At 38.6% G+C, this 9,708-nt stretch overlaps 1 protein-coding gene across 1 annotated transcript in view; it reads left to right on the plus strand.

Annotated features, from left to right (window-relative positions):
* The window catches only part of tent4a (terminal nucleotidyltransferase 4A), a 31,871-nt gene extending 22,701 nt beyond the window's left edge, over nucleotides 1-9,170 (plus strand). Inside the window, exons 11-13 of the mRNA XM_057828341.1 lie at nucleotides 167-325; nucleotides 412-579; nucleotides 6,800-9,170. Coding sequence (XP_057684324.1) covers nucleotides 167-325; nucleotides 412-579; nucleotides 6,800-6,958 — 486 coding nt within the window. The 3' untranslated portion in view covers nucleotides 6,959-9,170. The remainder of the gene's footprint in view (nucleotides 1-166; nucleotides 326-411; nucleotides 580-6,799) is intronic.
* Nucleotides 9,171-9,708: the final 538 nt, after the last annotated feature.

Consider the following 9,708-nt stretch of genomic DNA (forward strand, 5'->3'; position numbering starts at 1 on the left):
TCGTTATTATAACTTTTGGAGTCCAACTTTTGTGCTATTTTTTTTGCAGTATTGAACAACAAAATATGCATGTGAGGTACAATTATTATTGTTGTTCGCTTAGCGTTGCCAAGCTCAGGTTGAATACTGTTATATCTATTTAATAACAACTGTGTCTATTTATCAGGACTCAGATTCAGCGGCTCCCTGTCCTGTGCCTCCGCCCCCTTTGCCACCTTACCCGTCATTCCCACCTCTGGGCCTCGCATTTCCCCCGGGATTTAGTATTAGCACCGCCAAACCAGGAATGACAGGCCACCATCTGCTCTTGCCTCCTGGCTCACAGGTAAATCATGCAGCGGTAACATCATAATAGCTTTTATTGGATTTTGGAAAGCAGGAAGTCATTATTATCTTCTTTTCATTTGCCAGGCTCGCGCCTCGCTCCCCGGGGGTCTCACAATGCACTCTATACCTGGCAGACAGGTGTGTATCGACACCGGTCTCTCTGCCTTCTTCCACATGCACCACCCAGCCCATGCCCCTGCCCCCTCCAGTTCCCAGCCTCCGCCCAGCCCCCACTCTAGCCATACACATAAGGTAGGTTTTCTGTATCTCTGTTCTCTTTTATTGTGTTTATTTGGACCTTTTACCATAACTGAGCATTAGAGGCAGCAACACAAGTACAAGCAAGATCAGGCAGGTGAACAAGATACTGACCAATGAAAACCACCACACTCTTATACGGTAGGTGGAGGTATGCACCTGATAGTTGCTGCAATCCGCCATTAAGCTAGATTTTGGAGTTTTTTAGCTTATAAGTTTCAGTTTACAGTTCAGTCGATGTTATTGCTTGTTTTTTTGCATTATTGCATTATTATGCATTGCACAGTTTTAAATAAAACTGAGCAGTCAATGAATTTTCTGGTTCTTTTAATATTGACTCAAATCAATGTATGTGCGCAGTGTTGTTAATAACTGTGTTAGAACATAACGGCGTTACTAACTGCGTTATTTTTTTTCGGTAGTGACTAATCTAATTAATCACTTTACTCATCTTGGCAACGCCGTTACCGTTACTGAGGCAGGAAAGGCGTGCGTTACTATGCGTTACTATGTTGGTTTAATGACGCGAAACTCAGAGAGAGAGAGAGAGAGAGAGAGAGAGAGAAGGACTCACGGAGACGAGAGAGCAGAGCAGGAGTGGGGAGGAGGCACGGGAGCTGTGTCGCCGTTCCAAATGTGATGCTAGGTGGCTCCCATAACACCTGACTGTAGACGATAGCCTACAAATTACATCCACATGATGCTACGGTAGATATCACATATTATAGAACTAGATGCAAATGACAGACACGGCGGCATTAGCAACATGTATAAAGAATTAGATGCGTTAGTAAACAGCCGCCATCTTAAAGCAGTAGACCTCTCAGGAAGGCTCTGTTGTAGAGAACCTTCCTAGCGAACCTTAGTAACTTTTTATCTAAAATGATCCTAAATCAGCAAAATCTTGACTTAAATCTATCTTTAAATGATGAAACACATATAAAAGTTATACATGTCGAAAGTAGACAGAAGAGAACTAATGCAATAACGGGAGCAATTTTAACAACTTTAACGGTTGATTCACAACATTGAATGACTTCCACAAATAGCAAAGATTACTATCTAGTTATTGTAATATCCGCAATACCCTGTGTCTAGTTAAGTTTCGGGTAAAGAATTGGGCTAGGGTCAGTTGTCCCAAAAAACCCTTTAAACTTCACATGTGTGACCTGTTTTTTTTTTTTGTTTTTTTTAATGGAGGAAAAAAAACATGAAAATTATCACCAGTTACTTTGCCAATAACTAATTACTCTTACATTCAGGTAACTGAGATACTAACGCAATTACTTTTTGGGAGAAGTAATTTGTATCAGTAATTAATTACTTTTTTTAAATGGGATTGACAACACTGATGTGCGCATATTAGTGCTGCAACGATTAATCGATTAACTCAAGTAATTCGATTAGAAAAAAGCTTTGAATCAAATTTTGCTGCTTTGAGTATTTGAGTATGTTTTATTACAGTAGCGTTGTAATGGTTTGTTTTCTAAATGTTTGCATTTAGTTTTATTGATTTGGGTGAATACACTGCCCTCAAGTGGCAACAGTGAATATGACATAACTCATTTAACATGGTTGAATCCAGGTGCTCCCTGTTTTTGTTTGAGCTAATATATGTTTTAATGCATTTGTAGTTTAGTTTATAGGTATTTTTAGTTGTTTTTGTGGGAATATGTGTTTGAACGATTTGTTAAGGGCATTGTAAAACAACACTAGCATTTTATAGCATTTAAGCTAGCGGACTTTTGCTATGCAAGTTGTTCTTGTTTTCCTTTTGTTTACTTAAATCCTCATTTATTTATTTTTTTAATGCTAGTTGAGGCTGAACTCAGGTATTGTAATTTATTTTTAAATGACAGTGCAATTCTGCATAGTTTGAAGAAACACTCAGGGAATTTTATTTTGTATTCGCATTTAATGCTTTTTTTGAAAGTACAATCTTAGCAAGCCTTTATTTTACATCTCCTAAAATTTATTCTGCAACACATTAATTGTTCCTAATCCGATTACTCGTTTATTTGAACTAACTAGTTGATAGATTATTCGACTACTAAAATAATCGATCACGGCAGCCCTAGTGTACAGTGTATATATACAGTGCACTATATTACATTTTTGCATTGGGAGAAAATACTTTTACTTTTTACTTTTAAAGCAAGTACTTTTGTACTTGCTTAAATGTTTTCTGAGATACTTTTACTGCACTGAAGTAGTTTTTGGTGACTGTATCTGTACTTTTACTTAAGTTTAAAAAAAAAAAAAAAAAAAAAAAATTTTTTTTTTTTTTTAAGTGAGTACTTCATCCACAGGTGTTTTAAGACACCAAACTCCTACAAAACGATAAGGTACTATTTATGTACAAATGAAACTTCACTCACGAGATAGATACCACAAGATGGCGCCAAAGTCAAGATTTCTCTCTCTAAACCACAGACAGTGGGTACCAAAATAAAATCACCAATATGCAAATGTTCAGTGAAAGTGTAGGTTCACAGAAAAAATGTTTGTTTGAGCCAGTTGGGTGATCGTAACAAACAAATCTTTACAAATGATTAGAAAGATATCATGTCTCAGTCCGAGCCTGGAAAAACCCTCATAAATGCAGTCAGTAATCTGTCAGTGCTCAGCTCTCAGTGTACAACAAAGCTGCCAACTCGCCAACATATTTTAACAGAACCTCCTCAGGTCTCATTTCTCACACTGCAGTATTACCACGATATGACTTTTAAATGCGTTATCTTCCTCTCAGTGTTTTCTTTTTGTGGTTGCAGCTAATCACATTTTAATGCATGATCACAGGGGATTGCAATCAATGATACTGAGGCTCTTAGCACAGATCTCTAAGCGCATCATTGTCAGGGTTCTGCTGCTTCTTTCTCAACGTGACATTTATTGCTTGTAACGGTGTGAGCTACCGCCAAAATTTAAGTACTCTTATTTAACGGGAATCCTCTTTAAATTGCTTTTAACATTAATTGTTGAGGCGTATTAAGTTGATCCAGTATTGGAAATTTGTTCACCAAGGAAAAACAGGGAGCATATTGTATTGTGTGTTCTCCTTCTACGTCAATCAGGCTACTTATTATTATTTATTTATTTATTTTTATTTTTTTTTTCTTTTTTCTTTTTCTTTTTTTAACCTGTCCTGTTCAGCTGTTTGACACGGAGAATGGAAGTCTAAGTGTCCGGATAGTCTGAACAGTTTTAATGTTTCACATTGAGAGTTTGACATACTCCCTTTGTGATCATTCAACATACCTCATTTATTATGACAACACAGCGAACAGGAACGGGTTATGGGGGAACAGAAGAAAAGAAACACGAGAAGAAAGAGAAGAAACACAAGAAATACATTGAACACCTAACTACACTAACTACTAATATGTTGGTGCTATCGTCAGCTAAATGTATTTCCGGTTGACACCATGTTGACCAGGGAAAGAGGGGGAAGGAGGTGGGGGAGTTTATAAGCTAAGTGATAGAAAGGGGTAGAGTGTACACAAAATATCTCTGTGACCTAGAACCCAGTAATCGTGTGAATCCCTTGTGAGTGTAAGCCCATTGGCAACCGACCCTACGCCGCCCCATCACCAATCCCGGCACCGTGACCCTCCGCCCGAGCGCACCCATGCTACTTATTTTTCTATTACACTAAGTAGTCAGCATTACAAATGACTGCTGTCCTCAGTTTATTGATTTTTTTTCTCTAAAATGTGTTTATATTATGCAGTCATTTCATAGATAATAAAAACGTATTTGAAAAATTTTGAAAGATTTTTTTTTCAATTTTCTTTCCCCGTATTGGTAATTGAATATTTTATTCTATTATGAATAATGACATGTAAAGTGATCGCCAGCTTCGTCAGGTTTCTAACCATTTATTCCATCAACTTGTGCAACACAACACTCCTACTGTCACCACCAGCCAATCTCGCTGTCAAGTCAGCCACGCGATGCGTTCAGGTACACCACGCAAATACATTCGCCACATTAGAACCCGATTCGTTACATTATTACAGGTATTATTATTATTATTACTATTATTATCATTCAAATTTGTATTCATAATTTATTTGTTTTGCTCTGTGTAATTGCTAACAGTATTTATTAAGGATTTAGTGTAGGTTTCCGGGCTGTGGAACGAATTAATGGAATTATAATGTATTCTTATGGGAAAATCCTGCTCGACATGTGACCATTTCGAACAAGGTCCTGGAACGAATTAACTTTGTATGTAAAGGTACCACTGTATTGACTAGGTATGTGCCAGTATGAGATTTTGACGGTATGATAACCTTAGGCAAAAATACCGCGGTTTCACGTTATCACGGTATTGTAATCATAGCTGAGATGTATGGGATGTACGGAACAGGATTTTTTTTATTTTTTACAATATATTTGCAAATTGGAACATGAATATAATGTTAAAATAACAAAAACTAAATACATAACGGAAATATTTTAAACAAAATTGAAATAAATATAACTTATAGACTAAACCCAAAGCCACATCTCAAGATTAGAACAAAAATAATTATCTTCCATAAAAAGTAAAGACACTTCTAAATAAAAATTATAAAATAGGGCTGTCAAACGATTAAAATTTTTAATCGAGTTAATCACAGCTTAAAAATTAATTAATTGTAATTAATCGGAATTCAAACCATCTAAAAAGTATGCCATATTTTTCTGTAAATTAAAGTTGGAATGGAAAAATAAGACGCAAGACGGATATATACATTCAACATACTGTACATAAGTACTGTATTTGTTTATTATAACAGTAAATCAACAAGATGGCATTAACATTATTAACATTCTGTTAAAGCGATCCATGGATAGAAAGACTTGTAGTTCTTAAAAGATAAATGTTAGTACAAGTTATTATAATATTAAATAATATTAAATATTATATTAAAACCCCTCTTAATATTTTCATTTCAATAAAACTTGTAAAATTTTCAATAAAAAAAAAATAGAAGCTCGCCATTGTTGATGTCAATAATAAAACAATGCTCATTGTGCTGAAACCCATAAAATCAGCACACCCAAGCGCCAGCAGAGGGCGACAAAACACAAGTAACAAGTTGACATGACACTGTGCTGTCATTTTAATCTGTTTGAGCGGGGCATGTGCGTTAAATGCGTCAAATATTTTAACGCGATTAATTTAAAAAATTAATTACCGCCCATTAACGCGATAATTTTGACAGCCCTAAAATAAATATATGCACTTATGCAGGCTTTTCTCTCTCAGTCCAAGTTATGATGCAGGAATGTGAGTATGTTCACCTTTTTTGGGTTAATATACCACGATTACTATTAATATTAATTAGTTGAATAATTTAAATATTAATTGGGAGTGAGAGCAAGAAACAGCGTGGGTGTGTATGACTCGTATCATTATTTACACATTATACACAGCCACCCTCTCTCAACACAATAAATCGCCAGAGAGAAAAAACAACACAGGCTGTATTGTGAAAATGTTATTTTGAACAGATGTTGGCAATGGCGGAAGACCTTACAAAAGTAGGCTAATGGTAGTGACGAAACTAGTTAGCCATCTTGGCATGCTAACTAGCCACGTTAACAAGCTTACGTTATAGTAATTGTTTTACCATAAATAGACACACTGGAGGGAATTCTCATAGCTGGTGGGAAACGTTCATGACAGCGTTTACTTGCCTTACATTTTGTGTAAAGTGACGGATCATAGTCACGTAAATGTGAAATCATGTTGGAGGTGTTGCTTCCCTTGGCAACCACCCACTGCAACCATGTGGGCTGTCCTTCATCCTCTAAGCGGCGGCCGTCTGTTTCTTTTCGGTAGCCGGTGTACTCCCATACTAGCAACTTTGTCTTTGTTGAGGGGGGAGAAGCTGAGGTTTAGTTTCAGGACAGAGCAACAACCAAAGAGGGATATTGTGATCACTGCCGCTCTAAGTCACGGACTTCACACTGCATTTTTGGGACATTAAAAAATAGTTAATACTTTGCGACGGTATGGTGAAAAATTTTAGTGGTTTTGAAACCGTGACGTTTCCATACGATGGGTAAACTTTGAAACCTTAACCGGCATATGCATAGTATTGACACCTGCATTCATATTAAAAATCTGAAGTACCAACATTGTCCCACACTGGAAAAGTGACATGTCTCAGTTTTGTAGTGTCACGTGAACATACTGACCATCCTTTTCATTTCTCTTTAGAACACCGTCAAGTTCAACATGAAGGGCTTGCACAACCCGCCGCTCATCGCCAACCCTGTCATGGCGACCCGCGGACACGCTCACACGCACGCACAGTACCACCGGAACACTTGGCGGCGCCGAAAGCGGGACAGCCTACCGGTCAGCCCCAGCAGATAGAGACAGCTTGTCCCCTCTCTCCTCACAGAGACCAGCAGTTTCCACTCTACCGGGGCGGCCGCTAAACGTAACGACATGCAGCTCTGCTTGTGCTCCGGCGTGACCTTTTGTTCACTGCCTTGTAGCGTCTCAGTATTATGTTGCGGTCAGTATTTTTGCTTCCCTCGGTTACGGCTCTTCCCAGAGCTAACGTCTTGATTTGTCTTTGGGCCGGCACCTACGGGAGCTACCGTTGGCCTTTGCAAGCCTCTCTCAAGCCTCGCAGCAAAGCTGTCCCGAGGTTCGACGTTACACTTTTTTTCTCTCTCTCTGTTTAGTGCAATATTTTTGGAAGGGGAACTTAAATGCTTATTTAATTTTGTGTGCAAATGTCAAAGGCATTTTTTATACCGTTTATTTTATTTTTGTAGAATTTTTACATTCTGTTTACGGAACCTTTTGGGTATCTCTGGTGAGATGGAGCCCAGGTCAAAGACCCCCTCCCCCTTTGTTTTTACGGAGGAGCTCTTATCTCAATAAACCTAACACTTCCCCCCTCCAAGACATGGCGACCCGACACAACCATAGGAAGCCAAATTCCTCTTCCTGGAGGCGAGCGGCAGGAAAATTGCACCCTGCGTTCATATCTCGGTGAGAGGATGTAATTGTGTTTTGGACTTTGCAACCACAAGATTGTCTATCCATCTTTTTGTGGACCCTGTTGCTGCCATATTTTTTCCGTCACTGCCTCCCCCCCCCCCCTTCTTTACTGTCTTTTTTCCCTAATTGGGGATTTTGAGTATAGGTCAGGAAAGAGGAGACGACTGTGGGTGCATAAAGGTCTAAATTGGTGCCCAGGCTCGCACCGCAAAGGTGCTCAGCGATAAGGAGCTTCCCCTTTGTAATCTTGGGCAACAAAAGCCCTCCTAAACCAAGGACCCGAGTCAAAGGGAATTATAGTTCGATTCCATTCAGGAATCTTGTGTATATTTGATTGCCAGGTACTTCCGCTAATTGTTTGCAATGCCTTTCTTTGTGTTTACTGGGTGTGTGCGTATGACGGCGCAAAAGCTGTGACTCGCCATCAACACTACTCGCGCACTCCCGTGTTAATTCTATGCAAGCGGGTTACTCCGATTATCACGTCAAGTCTTGTGCATTCAAGGGTTGTCGTCCCCCTGGCCCCTGATAATGACAATGTTCAATTGGACTGAACAGGAGTTAATTTATATTCTTGTGTAAGTGCGTGTTGGAACCATAGCCTCTGTCTTCATATATTAGTATGAACCTCCCAAGATGTCTCAAGAGTCTAGTTTTTTACAGCTAATTGTAAGGAATAGGGGGGATTTTATCGTCCGTGTTTGGGGTCCGAGTCTGTGCAGTGTGTGCGTGTGTGACCTAGTTAAGTGCACGAGGCACGTCTCGGGACGGTTTTGGAACAGGATGCACCCAGGGAGCGACTTGCTCTCTGTTGGTGCAGCACCAGAGTTTTTTTTAATTTACATTACATTGATGTTCAATGCTGTTACACTGTTTTAACTTAGTTTTGTTTTTTTTCTTCCTCACGAAATACGCCAAGCAACTCTGACCCATTGCCCACATTTGCCCACACAGCATCAATTTGGCCCCAAGATGAAGAGGTAGCTAATGAGCTAATCACCAACATTCACATAGAAAAATTTTATCACCCATATTTGAATTGTTATGGACTCTACCAAAAATCTTTTAATTTCTATGAACGCATTTAAACAGCACGGTTTTCTTCAATTAAAAGCCCAGTTCTGAGATTTTAAACAAGACTTTAAAGTGTCTGGTTCTGTGAAGAAGCAACAATGAAATTGTTAAGGAGCAGATTGTCGGGGCGGGTCTGAGTTGCTAAACATTCTCACATAATATACTGTATTTCATGAAAATATGCTGGCTTATTGCATCACTTTTAAACTTGTGAAGTGAAGCATTAAGAAAGTGACAGTGGGCCACTGAGTTTTTTTCCCCTTACAGTGTACACAGACGTGCACTGCAACCTCCTTCCTGTTACAAATATGACAAGGGGTTTTAAAAGTGTGGCTGCTCTTTAAAAAATATAGCAGCCCTCCCCCTTAATTTTTGTCCTGGCTGATTGTTGTGAGCCAGAAACCACTTTTGTTTCAGAGCTGTTTTTCTGGACGTTTTTATGTATGTTTTTGTATTTTATTTTTTAAATAAACATTTTAAAACTTGCTCTCATTTTTTTTTTAACGTGACGATTATAATAATGTGCTGTATTCCTTAGCATGTACATACAGTTCAAGATCTGAATTCCAACGTATATGACACAGAGGTAAGTCTAACTTGTACCATTGTAAATATCGGTTAATCACTGAAGCAAATAAAACTATTCGCATATTTACAGGTTTCTTTTGAAACACCCACCATCTAGAGTAACTACTCTGAAATCATCAGCAAGACTCGTGATTTGTGTGAGTATACATTTTTCATCATCAACAAGGTGTCCTTGTTGACAAATAATTTATGGAGGCAGCACGTCAAACACTGCTGTGTGTATGTGGTGCCAGGACACATTTCCAAATGCATATACAAGACATAGGCAGAGTTTGATTTTTGTGGAGGGGGGTCAAAACATGTTGATAAGGTACAGGTAGACCCTAGGTTATGAACGAGTTACGTTCCTCAATGGTGACATAACCCGAATTTCCGCGTAAATCGGAATGAACCCTTTTTAAGCACCCCTAAATCTCAAACTAACTATCCAGAAAGTCCAAAAGTATTTT

This window comes from Corythoichthys intestinalis, chromosome 22, assembly GCF_030265065.1.
Source record: "Corythoichthys intestinalis isolate RoL2023-P3 chromosome 22, ASM3026506v1, whole genome shotgun sequence".
NCBI classification, from domain to species: Eukaryota; Metazoa; Chordata; class Actinopteri; order Syngnathiformes; family Syngnathidae; genus Corythoichthys; species Corythoichthys intestinalis.